The 20,121-nt window shown below is 41.3% G+C and overlaps 1 protein-coding gene across 1 annotated transcript in view; it reads right to left on the reverse strand.

Annotated features, from left to right (window-relative positions):
• The window catches only part of LOC135221929 (NADH dehydrogenase (ubiquinone) complex I, assembly factor 6-like), a 172,124-nt gene that overhangs the window by 103,346 nt on the left and 48,657 nt on the right, over window positions 1-20,121 (reverse strand). Inside the window, exons 3-4 of the mRNA XM_064259953.1 lie at window positions 13,551-13,673; window positions 2,764-2,923 (exon numbers count right to left, since the gene is read on the reverse strand). Of these exons, the coding sequence (XP_064116023.1) occupies window positions 2,764-2,923; window positions 13,551-13,673 (283 nt within the window). The remainder of the gene's footprint in view (window positions 1-2,763; window positions 2,924-13,550; window positions 13,674-20,121) is intronic.

Genomic DNA, 20,121 nt, shown 5'->3' on the forward strand with positions numbered 1-20,121 from the left:
ATGCCCTTGAAAAGAAGATATAGCCATTTTAATGTTTTCAATAATAAAGTGAAATTTCTTCTTGAAATCTTCATTAAACAACCTGCCACTTGGCCAAAAGTTCAACTTTGGCAAATTTATCAATTTGAAAAGGTCTGCAAGTTCTTTATTATGATTACAAACAAAGAATTGATCATGAGAGTTCTTGTCTCCTTCACTTAATGTTAATGCAATTAGGGAGTCATTTAATTGTATTTTCCCATCTCTATGAATGGAGGGCACAGCATTAAAATTGTTAGATATATAAGTAGGAATAGGTTTGTTAAAGGTAAGCGGGTTAAATTCTTCATAGTCACTACTATCTTCATTATAAGTTGTAAATAATTCTTCATTTGCATTCTCAGGTAAATCTACTTTACGGCGAGGGCGCTTAGGAGGAGGAGTAATGTCATTCCTTTTTGCAGTCGAACCACTTCTGCAATAGGAGTGAAAACCTAGACTCAAATTTGATAATAAAAAGTTTAACTGATGTCTATAATATGGCTCATGAATTTACAAATCAGGTTGGACAGCAGCAGACCTAGAAGGCTGAAGCCAGGCAATCGGGTTCTAGGCTCAAATGGCCTTCATCGGTTAATTCAGGTCAATCGGCATCCTCTCACTAATATCCCATACTTAAATTTATATAGCCTCTACAGTAATCATCTTATATTATCTATATAGCCGACCTGTCAGAAATTCTTAAGACGCAGTTCCTCATGGTAAGGGGTAAACCATTATATTGAAAGGAAACGAGTGTGATATAAAATTCTACCCATTAGCTGAGGTAGACACCTTTGACAGGAACCCCTCCAGTTAAATATCGACGATAGGATCTCGGTGGGATAGGCGGAAGGGAGCGGCTAATAGGTAGCCTAGATTGATGTAGTATGTTAAACTCAAAGTTAGAAAAAGTTAGGCTAGTTAGGCTACTTGGCTCTTTGGAACGTAAGGCAAAACTAGTTAACACCTTACCTTACAACATTAATTACCTTTGTCATATAAGTATCTAGTCCTTATAATGTTTAGGCTCACTTTACACATAGTTTAGGATTATATGATAATGTACTTCGGTCTCTAAATTTATCTAATCTCAACTTTTACGATTATAACTACCGCACGGTCCGTTCCGGCTCATTGTTTACCTTTTATGCCATGCTTGTGACGTCATCAGTCTATATCCGCTGCTATCCAAGACGTTTTTTATATAAAAACAGAATATTAAACCTTACCCTTTCTCAACTAGTTTCAATAATGTTTGATTCTGTAATAATAACAATTGAAGAATTTCACTATTGGAAGGTTCCTGGCTGGTTTCTTCCGTTTTGGGACCTCTCTTCTTTTTTATTGTTTCGGTGGAATATTGTCATCATCGCTAGTTTCACTAAGATTATGCACATCTGCTGATACTATGACTTTTTTTGGACATTTTAATTGGTTGATTAAGTCGTTGTCCCTCGTAACAATAATTAGGGGAGGGTTGTAGTAATGGTGAGGTGTAACAGGTGTTGCCTGTGTCCTGTCAACTTCAAATATGGCTGTTTGATTCCTGTCAACTCGCATGTCTCTGGTTGCTCCGCCCAGATGGGCGTGGTTTGTGCTCGCTTACGGCTGTCTGGGGGAGGAGCCAGGGGTGTATCATAGCAAAACCAGTGGGTCTGAAAGGCTGAAGCCTCTCTCTCTAGAACGTAAGTTCCATACTCTTAAGGGCAGCTTTGAGACCTGCAATTTCCGAAGACGAATCTGCAGGTTCTGTAAAGGGAGAAGGGGCTGATACTGAGGGAGAGGGTGTAACTATTACATTAGGGATAGGAGCTACCATGTTGGAAACCGACTCGTTTGAGCGAGACCTACTTAAGCTTCTGGAGGAAACTTTCCTGACTCTATCCCTTTCTAACTTCCTTAAGTAGGAAGTTAGAGACTTCCACTCCTCAACACTCAAATTCTCGCTTTCTTTATAGGTGTTAGAAATAGAACATTCATCTTTCTTACATTTCTTACATACAGAGTGAGGGTCAACTGAAGCTTTCGGCAACCTCACATTACAGCCCTCATTCACACAAGTTCTTATTACATAAGGAGAATCGGACATCTTAAAGAAATAGTCAAAACCGAGATCAAGAAACAGTTCACTAAAGCGTATGTCAAACCAACGATCCAATACGTCACCAAATAAGACAATCAAGCAGATCAAAGGCGATGAAAATTGAAATTCTGTCAAGAGGAACCAACAACGTTGTTGATGGTACCGGTGACAAGAGAAAATCTGATTAGAAAACGGGAATGGTTCCTAGTCCTGCCCCCCAGCGGCAGGGCGGTAGATCACCTGACCTATCTGTAAGCGTGTGCCGCGAAATTTGAATTTCTGTCGGGGACGACGGAGTCTATAGCTAAGTATATATCTGACAGGGAAGTTGAATGTACAAAACTAAGTCATCACATTAAATTCAAGAAGCTGTTTGCTGATGTGCCAATTAAAAGTAGCAGCCCTCCAGCCTAGCAACTTAAATCACAAAATTATTTTACTAAGGTTAGCAAAAACTTTAAAAATACCTTTAATTACCAAAAACTTCCATATTACCAATGTGCTTTTCATATCAATGAATAAAGCACTGTTACTGTTAGTTACTCTAGGAGAAAGGATATTCTTCAAAATTAAGGGTACATTACTCCTACAATAAGAAATTCTATAAACCAAAATACTATCACATGCCACTTCAGAACAAAAAATATATTTGTACATACCTAATATTTGTAATATAAGGTAGTACAATACAGAATTTGACTTTTCACTGTAATCCTCTACATCTTGCATAGAAGTAAACTGCTTATTTTCCAGATGATCTTCCCGACTTTCAATCAAACTTAGTAACCACCTCTTGGATAGTTCATGCTTTGCTATAGCCTGTAAAATTTGATAAATATTACAACTGAAGTGCAAATACCCAGTTACCTAATGCATCCAAAATAGATAACTCTACCAAAAAACTATACGTAAAATAAATCATCCAATGTGATAGTGCTCCTCTGCAAATTATTGAAGCCACCCAGATGCTCACCTCTTTTAAAATGATATTGTTAAACTACAAAAAAGTTTTGTACATACTTACCTGGCAGATATATACTTAGCTATAGTCTCCGACGTTCCCGACAGACTTTCAAATCTCGCGGCACACGCGACAGGTAGGTCAGGTGGTCTACCTTACCCGCCGCTGGGTGGCGGGTGTATGAACCAATCCCCCTTGCTTGTCAGATTTTCTCTTCCACCTGTCTCCTGAGGGGAGGCTGGGTGGGCCATTAATCGTATATATCTGCCAGGTAAGTATGTACAAAACTTTATTGTAGTTTAACAATATCATTTTTGTACATGAACTTTCCGTCAGATATACTTAGCTGATTGGCACCCTTGGTGGAGGGTAAGAGACAGCTAAATAATACAGGAAAGAAGGGAAACAACTAATGTTGTAGGATATAAAAACCTTGGTTCTCACCTTTTCAGGCTGAAGACTTCATAGATACTGTCTCTGAGTCTGCATTGCCTGGAGAGCTACAGCTAGGACGTGACCTGTTGCTGAAAGACCCTCAGATCTACCACTGGGATATGTGATCCCCTTGTGTGGTAGAATCCAAGTCAGATCCTGTTAAAGGGAACTTGTCCGCTTACTTAACAGATCCTTACCACTACCTCTGCAAGGAGCCAAAACCCATCAGACCACCTAACCAAACTACAAAGGGTTATTACTACGACAAAAAGAGGTGCCTCCTGCAACCTCTTTCAGACAACCAAAAACAACAAACACAAAATATAGGGTAAAATATCAAAGTCTAAAAAGGATAAGTTCCAGCTCCCTGCCCCAGCACCGAATCCGACGATACAAAAGGGCCCAAGGCGAAGCATTTATCATAAGTGATTTTTACATCACGTAGGTAGTGGTTCGCAAAAACCGATTGGCATCTCCAGAAGGTCGCCTCCATCAGGTTCCGCACAGACATATTCTTCTTAAATGCAAGCGAAGTTGCAATGGCTCTCACTTCGTGAGCTTTCACCTTAAGAAGCTTAAAATGCTCTTCCTTGCAGGCAACATGTGCCTCTTTAATAAGGCTTCTCAAGAAGAAGGACAGAGCATTTTTCGACATGGGTCGAGTGGGGTCCTTCACGGAGCACCAAAGTACATCTTGATTGGCCTTAAGTTGCTCCTTCCTCTTAAGGTAATATTTTACAATTCTCATAGGGCAAAGAGTTCTTTCAGGCTCTTCCCCTACAAGAAAAGATAGTCCACGAATTTCGAAGCTCCTGGGCCATGGACGTGATGGGTTTTTGTTCTTAGCTAGAAATCCCGGAAGAAACAAACAAACCATAGATTCTTCCTTAAACCCAACATTGCCCTCAATAGCTTGGAGCTCACTCACCCTCTAAGCGGTTGCTAGGGCCATAAGGAAGAGAGCCTTCTTCGTCAGATCCTTGAACGAGGCTGAACTAGGTGGTTCAAATCTAGACAATCCAAGGAATTGTAGAACTACGTCTAGATTCCAGTTCGGTGTAAAATGAGATTGTTTTTTAATAGTTCCAAAGGACCTAATAAGGTCATGCAGGTCCTTATTCTCGGAGATATTCAAGCCTCTATGCCGAAAGACCGCAGCCAACATACTGCGGTATCCTTTAATAGTAGGTACAACAAGACGACACTCTTCTTTGAGAAAAAGCAGGAAATCCGCAATCTGGGTCACAGAGGTACTGGAAGAGGAAATGTTCTTTCTCTTGCACCACCGTCTGAAGACATCCCACTTTGACTGGTATACACGCAAGGTGGAAGACCTCCTCGCTCTTGCGATTATTTTAGCAGCTATTGTTGAAAAGCCTTTCGCTCTGACCAGACTTTAGATAGTCTGAAGCCAGTCAGACTGAGAGCGAGGAGATTTTTGTGGTACCTGTCGAAGTGGGGCTGTCTGAGTAGATCGCTCCTTAGAGGGAGTGATCTTGGAAGGTCCACTAACCATTCCAGTACCTCTGTGAACCATTCTTGGGCTGGCCAAAAGGGAGCAATTAGGATCATTCTCGTTGAATCTGACTCTACGAACTTTTTGACTGTTAACCCCAGAATCTTGAAGGGGGGAAACGCGTAGACATCGAGTCCGCTCCAGTCTAGAAGAAGAGCATCGATTGCTAATGCCTCTGGATCCGAGATCGGAGAGCAGTAAGGATCCAGTCTCTTGTTTTTTGACGTGGCAAAGAGGTCTATGTGTGGCCTGCCCCACAACTTCTACAGGCTCTGGCATACATCCAAATGAAGTGTCCACTCTGTGGGAAGGACCTGATCTTTCCTGCAAAGGAGATCTGCTCTCACATTCCTCTCTCCCTGCACGAACCTGGTGAGAAGCTTGATTCCCCTTTCTTCGGCCCACAGAAGAAAGTCTCTTGCAGTTTCGTACAGAGAGAAGGAATATGTCCCCCCCTGTTTTCTGATATATGCCAGAGCTGTAGTGTTGTCCGCGTTGATCTGCACCACTGATCTTCTGACGTTGGGTTCGAAGGCCTTCAGAGCCAACCACACGGCCATCAACTCCTTTCTGTTGATGTGCCAGTATACCTGGTCCCCCACCCAGGTACCTGACACCTCGCTGGTTCCCAGAGTCGGCCCCCAACCCGTGTCCGATGCGTCGGAGAACAACACTAGGTTGGGGCTTTAGGATTGAAGAGACAATCCTTTCGCAAAGAGGTTGGGATCTGTCCACCATGTGAGTTGCTCCTTGACTTCCTGAGATATTGACAGGGAGAACGTCAAATCCTGAGAACGACGACTCCAATTCCGATGAAGAAAGAATTGGAGCGGTCTCAGGTGCAACCTTCCTAAGGAAACGAATTGCTCCAGCGAGGAGAGCGTCCTCAGCAGACTCATCCACTCCCTCACTGTGCATACTTCTTTCCCTAAGAAGGTTGTTACTCTCTCGAATCCTCGGGCTATCCTTTCCTAAGAGGGAAAAGCCCGAAAACTCTGAGAGTTCATCCGTATCCCGAGATACACACACTCTTGCTCGGAATTGAAGAGGACTTCTTGAAATTGACCAGAAGTCCCAACGCATTCGTCAATTCTAGTGTTACTTGCAAGTCCTTCAAACAACGATCTTCTGAATTGGCCCTTATCAGCCAATCGTCGAGGTACATGGATATCCTCACCCCCTTCAAATGAAGCCATTGAGCTACGTTCCTCAAGATCTCCGTGAACACTTGAGGGGCCGTCGAGAGGCCGAAACACAGAGCCCTGAACTGGAAAATTTTTCCCCCCATCATGAATCTGAGAAACTTCCTCGAGGAAGGATGGATCGGTACGTGGAAGTAAGCGTCCTGTAAGTCCAAGGACACCATCCAGTCCACTGGACGAAGCGCTGCCAGCACCGATGAAGGTGTTTCCATCGTGAACTTCTTCTTTTCTATGAAGAAGTTCAGGGCGCTTACATCCAACACCGGTCTCCATCCCCGAGGATTTCGGAACTAGGAAAAGGCGGTTGTAGAAGCCTGATGAACAATGGTCTGTCACTAGTTCAATAGCCTCCTTCTCCAGCATCTGTTCTACTGCTAGATGGAGAGCTTGATTCATGATGGGGTCTCTGTACCTGGCCGTCAACTCCCTTGGGGTGGTCGTCAAGGGAGGTCTTGAGGTGAAAGGGATGAGGTAACCCCTCCTCAAAATTGAAAGGGTCCTTTCTAGGCCCAGACTTCCGCAAATCCTAAGAGCCTGGCGCCCACCGTTGTCTGAAGGACTTGCAAGTTATTTGGGGGTCTTGACTGACTTGGCGAAAGTCCTCTTCTGTTGGGTCAACGACCCCTAAACGCAGAGGTTCTGGAGGAAGAAGCCTCTCGAAAGGGTTCCCGAGTACTAGACTTCTCCTTCTTAGTCTTGGTAGGGAAGGACGGACGAGGTTTCCTTGCCGACTGGGCCAAAAGGTCCTGGGTGGCCTTAGCCGAAAGCGATCTCGAGATGTCCTGGACTAAATGCTTAGGAAATAACTGAGCGGAAAGAGGAGCAAACAGCAAAGAAGACCTCTGAGCGTGGGAGACGGACTTCGTCAAGAAGGAGCAATATACAGATCTCTTCTTCACGAACCCCGCCCCATACAGGGAGGCGATTTCACTCGCTCCATCTCTAACGGACTTATCCATGCACGATAAAACGCAAAGGAGATCCTCTGGAGAAAAAGACTCTGGCACCTCTACCTTCTTAGCCAGGACTCCCAGCGACCAATCAAGGAAGTTGAAGACCTCCAGCACTCTGAACATACCTTTCAGAATGTGGTCGATCTCGTTCATTGCCCAAGTTGTCTTAGCAGAGTTAAGTGCAGCTCTCCCTGTGGCATCTACTAAAGCCGAAAAGTCCGCATCGGCTGAGGACGGTAAACCCAGTCCCAAGGACTCTCCTGTTTCATACCAGAAACCAGCGCGTCCTGATAGCTTCGAAGGAGGGAAAGCGAATATCGTTTTTCCTGCTTCCTCTTTGGAAGCCATCCAGGAACCAAAACTCCTCAGTGCCTTTTTCATCGAAAGGGTCGGCTTCATCCTCACACAAGAAGAACCCTTCGTTGTTTTCCCCGTAGAAAATAACGAGTGAGGAGAAGGAGGAGCCGTAGGACTAAGGGAATCCCCAAACTCTTGCAGGAGAAGCTCTGTGAGCTTCTTGTAAGAAGACACAGCTGCGGAAGTGTTCGGTTCCTCATCCAAACCCTCTAGGATCCCTTGTCGAGGAGAGCGCGGAGGATCCTTAGGCGATGAAGAAGTCCTAGCAGGAGCTGAGCGAGAGGTTGGAGAGTGCCTTCTCGCAGGAGAGTTCAAATCAGCAGGTGAACGACGAGACGAAAAGGAAGAGCGCCCGTCCGATCTGGATTATCTGCAATGAGACTCCCTCTTCGAGAAAGACGAAATCTCGACTGAAGGAGAGGCAGGGCTCCTACCCCGAGAAGGTCTGGATACATCAACAGGGCACTTACGAGGAGGAGAGCGCCTACTAGTATCTGGGCGCCTATCCTGAGGAGAGCGGCTGCTAGGCGCCAAGCGCCTATCAGGAGCAGGGCGCTTGCGCGTCTCTTGATGCTTGTCAAGTTGAGCACGATCAAGAGAAGGGCGACTGGAAGGTGAAAAGCGCCTACTAGGAGAAGGCCGCTTGCGAGACTCTTGACGTCTGACAAGCGGATAACAGTCAGGAGAAGGGCGCCTCAAAGCTAACGAGCGACTATCGGGAGAAGGGCGCCTCAAAGCTAACGAGCGCCTATCAGGAGAAGGGCGCTTGCGAGGCTCTTGGTGCCTACCAAGAGGCGAACGTTCAGGAGTAGGGCGTCTAGAAGAAGGAGAGCGCCTACACGAAGGGCACTTGAAAGGCTCTTGGTGTCTGCCATGAGGAGAACAGTCAGGAGTAGGGCGCCTCGAAAACGACGAGCGCCTACCAGGAGATCGACGTACACTAGGCTCTTGGCGCCTATCTTGCGGGGAGCGGCTACCAGAAGGATGCCTATCAGGCGCATGGCTCCTACCAGACTCTTGACGTCTGAAGGGAGAGGAGCTACGAACAGGAGAAAAACGTCTACTCGACGCCAGATCCGAAACTCGAGGAGAGCGACATCCGGAAGACGAGCGCCCACTTGTAGAAGGGCGCCTTCTAGTTTCTCGAAGTTGCTGAGGAGAAGTCCCACGAGAGGGAGTCGAAGAAAGAGGCCTGTTCTGCTCCAAGTACCTATCTCCTTTCGGCCGTACCCTCGAAACAGCGTGATGAGCAGGCGAAGAACGCTTACCAGAAGCGGGGATCCAATCCGGAGAAAAATCTTCTTTCTCCACAGAGCGTCTGACCGATGTCTGGCGCCTTGAAGCTGAGAGAGAGCCAGGAGAGCGGGGCCGCTCGCGTGAGCTCCTACCTTCATACGAATACTCCCCATACGAAGGAGATTGCCTACGAAGCGGAGAACGATCCTCTGAAGAACGGCGCCTAGATCTCTTGATCGGAAGAGAAACATCCTTCTTCCTCCGCGATCTTAAGGCCAGAGAGTCCGCCAAAGCCGAGATCTGAGCCTGTAGTCCCGCAAGGACTCTAGTAGGAGAATCCGTCTGGTCTTCCTCCGAATCCGGCGCAGATCGAGGGGCGCGAGAAGACGAGCGATCACAAGATCTCTTGGGCTTCTTTACTTCCAAAGACGTTTCTTCTGGGAAAACTTCCGGGCTGGAAGCCAAAGGACTGCAGGAAGCCTTCCAAGCCCTCTTCAACGGGCGCGACGCATCCGGGGAGTTCCAACCTCTCTTCGGAGAGGGAGACGACAAAGAAGAGAAGCATTGACGCAGGATCTCCTTCTTGTAGCGATCCAAGGCAGCCTGGGAGCGTACTTCAGGATCTGCCGAGGGGACGCCTGACCGGTGGGGGCTCTCCCTAGCCCTCTTGCAGCTTTCAACTTTCCTACTCCACTGGAACTGGGAGTCTGGAAGAAGTCTAGGCCTAGAGGCACTAAGGAGCCGGTCAGACGCACCCTCCACAACACTGAGGACACTGCACTGAACACTAACACTCTCCTTACCTTCTTCTAACTGACGAATCTTCTGATCCATCGAAAGAATCGTGGCTCTTAAAGCCGCCGCCTCCGAAGACGAATCTTCGGCTTCGGTGCAGGGAGCAGGGGCTGCAACTTGGGAAGAAGGTTCTACTTCTTCATTAACATTAGGTTCTACATCCAACTCACTCATTCTAGACCTACTAGAACTTCTAGAGGAAGCCTTCCGTACTCTATCACGTTCCAACTTCCTAACATAAGAAGAGAGAGCCTTGTATTCATCTTCATTCAATACCTTGCATTCCTTACAAGGGTTACTAAAAGAACATTCATTCCCCCTGCATTTCATGCATACAGTGTGAGGGTCAACCGAAGCTTTCGGCAACCTCATCTTACACCCTTCAATCACACAAACCCTAAACAAAACAGAAGATTTAGCTACCGAATCCAGGTCAGACATGTTAAAGAAAATTCCAGTTCAAAGTCAAAACGGTCCACAAATAGCATATGCCAAGCCAAACAGAGCGAATACGTCACCAAAAAGAAGTCCAAATCAACTCCAGGCAAGCGAGAAGTGAAAAATCTATCAAAGGAACCGACAACAGTTGTTATCGTTCCAAGCGACAGAGAAAATCTGACAAGCAAGGGGGATTGGTTCATACACCCGCCACCCAGCGGCAGGTAAGGTAGACCACCTGACCTACCTGTCGCGTATGCTGCGAGATTTGAAATTCTGTCGGGAACGTCGGAGACAATAGCTAAGTATATATCTGACAGGAAAGTTCATGTACAAAATATTTGTTTCCTAAATACTGATATCAAATTCATTTCATGCCATATTCATTTTGAAAGCACTATCTGGGGCACTTCTACATGAACCGATACAAAACCAGAGCATTGTGGAATGTGTACATTGATAGCTACATTCAGTTCAGTGACTGAGTTCGGAAAAGTGAACTTGGCAACACAGGTATGTTCTGAATCAGTTACATGGATAACGTGTGGCTTATACTTAATTTGCAGGAATCCATAAAAAGAAGCAATTTAGTTCAACATGCCAACAGCAATTATCTCATAACAACTTTGTTTTTTAGTTATGATACATAGAATTATGCTTGTTACATATCGCACTTTGTTATGTTCTTAGCTAATATTGATTGGAGTCATCTAGGAGCTAATGAATTGCTGAAACTTGGAGCATTTAGTGTTGTTCAACCTTTTGTCCCTGGCAGTAGATGTGCTGCAGATGAGAGCATTGAAGAAACAAGGATCCTCAACTGGATACTATACACCATACTGCCTTAGGGGTCATCAGTACACCTAGACTGGACCCAGTACTTAGGGCATGGTTTAACATAAAAATTACTCTTTGACCAACCACGTTGGATACTCTAGTTCTTTTGGTGGAACGGCATGCTGTCCAACTCCACCCTCCTTCAATGAGCAGTGATTTCTGTAATTCAATATCATGGAAAGGTCAGCAATGAAAGAGGAAGAAGGGAAAGGGAAAATTTATAGGAGGAAGAGTTAAGTTAACCCTTAAACGCCGAAGCAGTAAAAATCGAAACGTCCCCCGAATGCCGGAGCCAGTTTTGAGTTAGCGCGGAAGCGGAAAAAATAATTTTTTCAAAAAATCACAGCATGCTTAGTTTTTGAAGATTTAAGAATTCATTTTTGGCTCCTTTTTTTGTCATTGCCTGAAGTTTAGTATGCAACCATCAGAAAGGATAAAAATTATCATTATCATATATAAATAATGCGATATATGATAGCGCAAAAATGAAATTTCATATAATTGTATTCAAATCGCGCTGTGCGCAAAACGGTTAAAGGTAACAAGTTACTTTTTTTTCGTTGTAATGTAAACTAAATTGCGATCTTTTTGGTATATAATACATTGTAAAACGATAAAAGCAACACAGAGAAAATATTATCACAAAATGATGCATGACTTCGTAACGCGCGGACGTAAAAAGATATATATTTTTTTTTAATTCACCATAAATCTAAATATTGTTATAGAGACTTCGAATTTGTTTCAAGATGAAGTTAAATGATGGAATATTACGATACTGTAAAAGTTTTAGCTTACAATTGCAGTTTTCTAATATTTCGGACGAGTTAAAGTTGACCAAATGTCGAATTTTTTTAATAATTTTTTTTTTATATGCAATTATTTTGGAAATTAGAAAAGCTACAACCTTCAAATATTTTTCCTTTTATTCTACATGAAATTGCGCACATTTTCATATATAAAACTCTATGAAATGCCTAATATGAAACGGAGTAAATTTTCCGAGAATGCGATGTACACAATTCGGAGATTTATGGCAGAGAATCCGTGCGCGGAGGGAAGGAAAGTTTTTTCATAAATTCACCATAAATCGAAATATTGTGCTAGAGACTTCCAATTTGTTGCAAAATGAAGGTAAATGATTGAATATTACTAACATATAAGAGTTTTAGCGTACAATTGCGTTTTTCGACCATTTCGGTAGTCAAAGTTGACCGAACATGTTTTTTTTTCTATTTATCGTGATTTATATGCAAATATTTCGAAAATGAGAAAAGCTACAACCTTCAATTATTTTTTGTTGTATTCTACATGAAATTGTGCACATTTTCATATATAAAATTTTATGTAACGGCTAATTTAAAATGGTGCAAACATTACCACAATCGCACGTATGATTTTTTCGGAAGAGTTACCGAGCGGACGTAAGGCAAATGTTATTTTTTTCATAAATTCACCATAAATTGAAATATTGTGCTAGAGACTTCCAATTTGTTACAAAATGAAGGTAAACAATTGAATATTACTAAAATATAAGAGTTTTAGCTTACAATTGCATTTTTCGACCATTTCGGTAGAGTCAAAATTGACCGAAGGTTGAAAATTTGTCACTTATAATTTTTCATATGAAAATATTTCAAAACTGATAAAAGCTACAACCATGGGTTGTTTTTCGTTGTATTGTGCATGAAATTGCGCACATTTCCATATATAAAACTTTATGTAACGGCTAATTTTAAAATGGCGCAAACATTACCACAATCGCATGTATGATTTTTTTTTAAAGTTACCGAGCGGACGTAAGGAAAAAGTTTTTTCATAAATTCACTATAAATCGAAATATTGTGCTAGAGACTTCCAATTTGTTGCAAAATTAAGGTAAATAGTTGAATATTACTACAATATAAGCGTTTTAGCTTACAATTGCGTTTTTCGACCATTTCGGTAGAGTCAAAGTTGACCGAAGGTTGAAATTTTGGCACTTATCATTATTTAATGGAAATATTTTCAAAAACTGATAAAAGCTACCAATCATGAGTATTTTTTAGTTGTATTCTAAATGAAATTGCGCACATTTTCATATATAATACTTCATGTAACGGATAATTTACAACGGTGCAAAATTATGTCAAAGTGACGAAATAATTTTTGAGATGAGTCACTGATACTTTTTAGTGCGATAAGAAAGAAATTCGCGCTTGCGCGCCTGCGTAACTTTTGTAAACAAAACAATGCCTTGATCCGTGAACTCCCAGCATCCCCCAAAGGCGCGTGATTCAAAAGTTTTTGGCTGGTAGGCCTATAAGTATTTTTCCGCGAATTTAAAAAAAAAACTTTTTTGAGTCGACGTATGGTACGTCCATTCGGCATACGGGGGACATTTTGACTCGACGTTTAATACGTCCATTTGGGGTTTAAGGGTTAAGGTCCCAATGTTCAGTTGAATCCACAAAGTGAATCCTTAAGTCCTCAACCTCATCAAGGGGTTGGGATCAGGGGGATAGTGAGGCTACATTCTTCAGACATACTGAAATGATGAGGGTAATTACTATTTCCTACTGGGTTGTAGGCCAGCAAGTGTGAATAGTCACTCTTAGCTACCCTCCTTCCCCTGCCTACAAGACATAAGAATATGCACGCATGGGTATATCTGGTGTGTAAATAGTTCTGAATGACTAACTTGTTTGTGATGAAACCAAACAAAAAAAATCAATACCCTTTGTAGCTCAACTGCAACAGGCTGCTTTGGTGGAGATCCTTGGTAGACCTGGTCTAAAGTTTCCCTCCAAAACTGAAGTCTCATTTTAGCCATTAAAGGCTGTGTTGTAGTATCATGTACCTAGAAAAAAAATTAAACTAAATATATATACATACATATATACACACATATATATATATATTATATATATATATATATATATATATATATATATATATATATATATGATTATAATCACTTTAGCACGTGATTCGTTTGTCACACATATCCACAGGTGAAAAATAAGAGACAGGTTGTAGGTCCTGACCGGTTTCGGCTTTATTTTCAAGCCATTGACAAAGGACTGATACATAGTATTAGAATTCATGAGCATATATACTACAAAGACAGTACTGACTAACATACACACAACCGTTTGAGACTGCAGATCTACCCTCAGGCAGGTGTCAAGGTAGGAGTGGCTTTCAAAAATCATTTGGCTAAAATTTACAATAAATTCTCAAGGGATACTACCGCTTAGGGTACAAGTCCACACCTGACAGGTGTCAGGGAGGCGAGGTTGAACATCTCATTACCACTACTGCTCCCTTTACTGTGTTTACAAATATAATAATCCTATTTTTCATATATCTCTACAGCCTACCTTAAAATTAAAACAGTTTACAAATTTCTTTTGATATTAACCCTCTTACGCCGAAGCGGTAAAAAAAAAATGTCTCCCGTGTGCCGGAGGTGTTTCAGAGTGAGCGCGGAAGCAGAAAAAATATTTTTTTTCAAAAAATCACAGCGCGCTTAGTTTTCAAGATTAAGAGTTCATTTTTGGCTCCTTTTTTTGTCATTGGCTGAAGTTTAGTATGCAACCATCAGAAAGGATAAAAATTATCATTATCATATATAAATAATGCGATATATGATAGCACAAAAACAAAATTTCATATATAATTGTATTCAAATCGAGCTGTGCTCCAAACGGTTAAAGGTAACAATTTACTTTTTTTTGTTGTAATGTACACTAAATTGCAATCATTTTGGTATATAACACATTGTAAAACGATAAAAGCAACACAAAGAAAATATTATCACAAAATAATGCATGATTCGTAACGCGCGGACGTAAATGTAAACAAATAAATTTTTTTTTTTTGTTTCAAAAATTCACCATTTAAATTCTAAATATTGTACCTAGAGACCTTTCCAATTTTCTTTTCAAAATGAAGAACAAATGATTGAATATTACTATACTGTAAGAGTATTAGCTTACAATTGCAGTTTTCGACCATATCTGACGAGTTAAAGTTGACCGAATGTCGAATTTTTTTATATATATTTTTTATATGCAATTATTTTGGAAATAAGAAAAGCTACAACCTTCAAATATTTTTGTTTTATTCTACATGAAATGGCGCACATTTTCATATATAAAACTCTATGAAATGCCTAATATGAAACGGAGCAAATATTCCGAGAATAGGACGTACGCATTTCGGAGATTTGTGGCGGAGAATCCGCGAGCGGAGGGAAGGAAAGATTTTTTTAAAATTCACCATAAATCTAAATATTTTGCTAGAGACTTCGAATTTGTTTCAAGATGAAGATAAATGACTGAATATTACTAGACTGTAAGAGTTTTACCTTACAATTGCGTTTTTCGACCATTTCGGTAGAGTCAAAGTTGACCGAACGTGGTTTTTTTTCTATTTATCGTGATTTATATGCAAATATTTCGAAAATGAGAAAAGCTACAACCTTCAATTATTTTTTGTTGCATTCTACATGAAATTGCGCACATTTTCATATAAAAAACTTTATGCAATGGCTAATTTAAAATGGTGCAAACATTACCACAATCGCATGTATGATTTTTTCGGAAGAGTTACCGCACGGACATAAAGAAAATGTTATTTTTTTCATAAATTCACCATAAATCGAAATATTGTGCTAGAGACTTCCAATTTGTTGCAAAAGGAAGGTAAATGCTTGAATATTACTAGAATATAAGCGTTTTAGCTTACAATTGCGTTTTTCAACCATTTCGGTAGAGTCAAAGTTGACCGAAGGTTGAAATTTTGGCAATTATCGTTTATATGAAAATATCTCAAAACTGATAAAAGCTACAACCATGAGTTGTTTTTAGTTGTATTGTGCATGAAATTGCGCACATTTCCATATATAAAACTTTATATAACGGCTAATTTTAAAATGGTGCAAACATTACCACAATCGCATGTATGATTTTTTTTGGAAGTTACCGCGCGGACGTAAGGAAAAAGTTTTTTCATAAATTCACCATAAATCGAAATATTGTGCTAGAGACTTCCAATTTGTTGCAAAATGAAGGTAAATGCTTGAATATTACTAGAATATAAGCTTTTTAGCTTACAATTGCGTTTTTCGACCATTTTGGTAGAGTCAAAGTTGACCGAAGGTTGAAATTTTGGCAATTATCGTTATTTATATGAAAATATCTCAAAACTGATAAAAGCTACAACCATGGGTTGTTTTTAGTTGTATTGTGCATGAAATTGCGCACATTTCCATATATAAAACTTTATATAACGGCTAATTTTAAAATGGTGCAAACATTACCACAATCGTATGTATGATTTTTTTCGGATGAGTTACCGCGCGGACGTAAGGAAAAAGTTTTTTCATACATTCACCATAAATCGAAATATTGTGCTAGAGACTTCCAATTAGTTGCAAAATTAAGGTAAATGATTGAATATTACTAAAATATAAGAGTTTTAGCTTACAATAGCGTTTTTCGACCATTTCGGTAGAGTCAAAATTGACCAAAGGTTGAAATTTTGGCAATTATTGTTATTTAAATGAAAATATCTCAAAACTGATAAAAGCTACAATCATGAGTATTTTATTGTTGTATTCTACATAAAAATGCGCATATTTTCATATATAATACTTCATGTAACGGCTAATTTACAATGGTACAAAAATGATGTCAAAGTGACGAAATAATTTTTGAGATGAGTCACAGATACTTTTTAGTGCAGCAAGAAAGAAATTTGCGCTTGCGCAACGATTGTAAACAAAACAACACCTTGATCCGTGAACTCCCAGCATCCCCCAAGGCGCGTGATTCAAAAGTTTTAGGCTGGTAGGCCTATAAGTATTTTTCCGCAAATTTAAAAAAAACTTTTGTAAGTCGACGTAAAATACGTCCAGTCGGCACACGGGAGACAAAAAATTTCTACGTAAAATACGTCCAGTCGGCGTAAGAGGGTTAAAGGATCAAGTTTATACATTCCTTGACTGATGTTCATATTATCGTTGTAACTTTCTTTTATAAAACTAGATTCAATGATATTCCTTTCCAATGCATTATTAGAACACACCAGCTTTTTTGCCCCTTCCCAGTTAATAGCATGATTGTTCTCACTAACATGTACAAATATACCACTATTTCTCTGTGCATATCTCACACATTGTTTATGTTGTTCTATTCTTTTTTCCAGTGCTTTCCCCGTTTGACCAATGTAAAAGTTGTCACAAGACTTACACAGGATTTTATATACAAATCCTTTAGCATTGTCGAGAGAGTTCTTAATAAGTACCTGTTTCATTGTTTTATTGTTTTTACAAACTACATCAACACCAAAATTCTTCAGGAGATATGGGATATCTTTCATATTACTACTATAAGGTAGGACAAGCAAATCTTTGTTGTTGTAAGGTTCTTTTTTATTTTGATACATGGTCTTTTTTGCCGCTTTTAATGCATTGTTTAGTACATTATCTGGATATTTCAGTTTCTTGCCTGTATTCCAAATCTTATCCATCTCCTCATCTATATATTCTGGGCTACATATCTGTAGTCCTCTTAAAAACATGGATGCAAACACTGATCTTTTAACCTTATTTTGTCCAGAATAGAAATGTACATAGGAAGAAATATTAGTAGGTTTTCTGTAAACACTATACTTAAATCCAATACGTACTATTTCTCCGTATGAGGACATCCAAAAAGGGTAGGCATTTATATTTTTCTATTTCCATTGTAAATTTAATTGATGGTACTAACTGATTTAACCTGGCAAAAAAGTTATTTACATCTTCGTTCCCTGGCCATACACAAATTATGTCGTCAACATATCTAAACCAAGGTACATTGCGTGGAATTATATTATTTAAAATTTTCTTTTCAAAAAATTCCATAAATAAATTACTTAGCACTGGGGACAGAGGGTTTCCCCATTGCCATACCAAAATTTTGTGAGTAGAATTTTCCATTGAATTCAAATTTACAGTCTTTAACACATAATTTTATCAGTTCAATTAAGGTGCTTTTAGAAAATGGAATATCCAGTTGTTTGTTTTCTAATAATTCCGATAGAAATTCCAATAAATCATCAATAGCCACTTTTGTGAATAGAGATACTACATCAAAGCTCCCAAGTTTCGATTCACTATTAACTTTTACACTATTTAGTTTATCTATCAAGTCCACATTATTCATAATATTGGCATTAGAGATGTTACCTACCAATGGGTTAAAGATATCCACTAAATATTTTGCTAATTTATGAGATGCGGAACCCACTGACCTGATAACTGTACACAGTTAACACATATTTCCACCTCACCCATTGCTTTCCTACAGCAAGATTTATTTACATGGCCATGCATTTGGCAGTGAAAACATCGCCTAGGTGAAGGGATATATGGCCTAACTTTAAATTGATACCAAGCCACTGAAAGTATCTCTGGGAGTTTCAAGGAATCAAACGTTAGTATCAACAAAGGCTGTGGACAGAGTATTCCATGTTCTTTTTTCATTATTCTCTTGACCTCTTTGATCTTTTAACTCTTTTAATGATTCCTCCTCAGAAAATTTCATTAGAGCTTTGGAGATGATGACACCTGTCATCATGCATCGAGGGATTTTGGGTCCTGGCCACGAATTCTGGAACAAATTCAAAGGACACTGACTTCCAACCCCTGGTGTGCTTCACCTCATAACTCAGACTGTGGAGCTCTCCTACCCTTTTGGAAGATGCCAAAGCCAAAAGGAAAACTGTCTTAAGCGTCAGGTTCCTATCAGATGAGCGGCGCAAGGGCTCATATGGGCTCTTAGTCAAGCTCTTAAGCACCAAGGAAACATCCCACATTGGGGGCTTGAGCTCTCTAGGAGAAGACGACTGCTTAAACCCCTTAACTAGCAGGGAAAGTTCCCAGGAAGAGGAGACATCGATACCCTTCAGGCGTAACACCAAACTCAAGAGCCGCCCTGTAGCCTCTAATAGCAGGCACAGACAAAAGTTTCTCGTCTCTGAGGAAGGTTAAAAAGTCTGCTATTCTCTGAATAGAGGTCGCAAGTGGAGAAAAACCCCATTTACGACACCAATCACAGTAGATCTCCCTCGGAATCTCCGACAACAACGATAGCAGATCTGGAAACCACTCCGCCTGAGTCCACAGAGGGGCCACCAGAGTCATTCTGAGACCCTGTGAACCCAACAGCCTGTTCAGAACCTGATGGATCAAACAAAACGGAGGGAAGGCATACACCTCCAGGTTGTCCCAAGGATGTTGGAATGCGTCTTCTGCCAATGCCAAGGGATCTGGGACCACTGAAAAGAACACTTCCAGCTTCCTGTTGTAATAAGTCGCGAAAAGGTCCGGCATGGGTCTCCCCCAAATCTGGAAAAGCCTGTCCGCCACCACTTGATGAAGGGACCAGACTGTGCCTAAGATCTGATCCTGGCAACTGAGTTTGTCTGCGACCACGTTCCGTTTCCCTGGGATATACCTGGCTGAAAGCTCTACCGAATTGCTGATTGCCCACTGGTGAAGCTCGACGGTCAAGGCATGAAGCTGCTGGGAAACTAGGTCTCCCTGTTTGTTCACGTAGGCTACCACCGTGGTGTTGTCCGACATGAGAACGACAGAGTGACCCTCTACCATCCCCCGAAACTCCTTCAGACCCAGGAAAGCCGCCTTCAACTCCAAGATGTTGATATGCTGCTGCTTGTCCACTAAACCCCAAACACCTGAAGTGATGAGGCCGCCTAAGTGCGCGCCCTAACCTGCGAGGGAGGCGTTCGAGAACAGAAGGAAGTCTGGAGGGAGAGAGCGCAGAGGGACGCCCTTCAATAGATTCTGGTCATCCAGCCACCAACGAATGTCTTCTCTCACTTTCAAAGACAGTGGGACCGTAAACAGGGGAGTCCCCCCCACTGGAGACCAGAATTCCCCCAGTCTACATTGCAGAGACCGAAGATGAAGACGCCCATGAGGGACCAGCTTCTCCAGGGAAGATAGCACTCCCAGAAGAACCTGCTACTGATGAGCTGACTGATGCGACTTTGAGAGGAAGTTGCGCGCCACAGCCCGCAACTTCTCCAATCTCTGATCTGACGGGAAAACTCTCGCCACTGTTGTATTGATGACCATGCCCATGTAGAGAATCCTTTGAGTGGGTAAGAGGTTCAACTTTTCCTGGTTGACTAAAATGCCCGGGTCCAGGCAGAACCAAAGAAGATGATCCCTGTCTTACAGCAGCTTTTCCCTGGAAACTACCAAGACCAACCAATTGTCGAGGTACCTCAGC

The sequence above is a fragment of the Macrobrachium nipponense genome, chromosome 3 (genome assembly GCF_015104395.2).
Source record: "Macrobrachium nipponense isolate FS-2020 chromosome 3, ASM1510439v2, whole genome shotgun sequence".
In the NCBI taxonomy this organism is placed as follows: Eukaryota; Metazoa; Arthropoda; class Malacostraca; order Decapoda; family Palaemonidae; genus Macrobrachium; species Macrobrachium nipponense.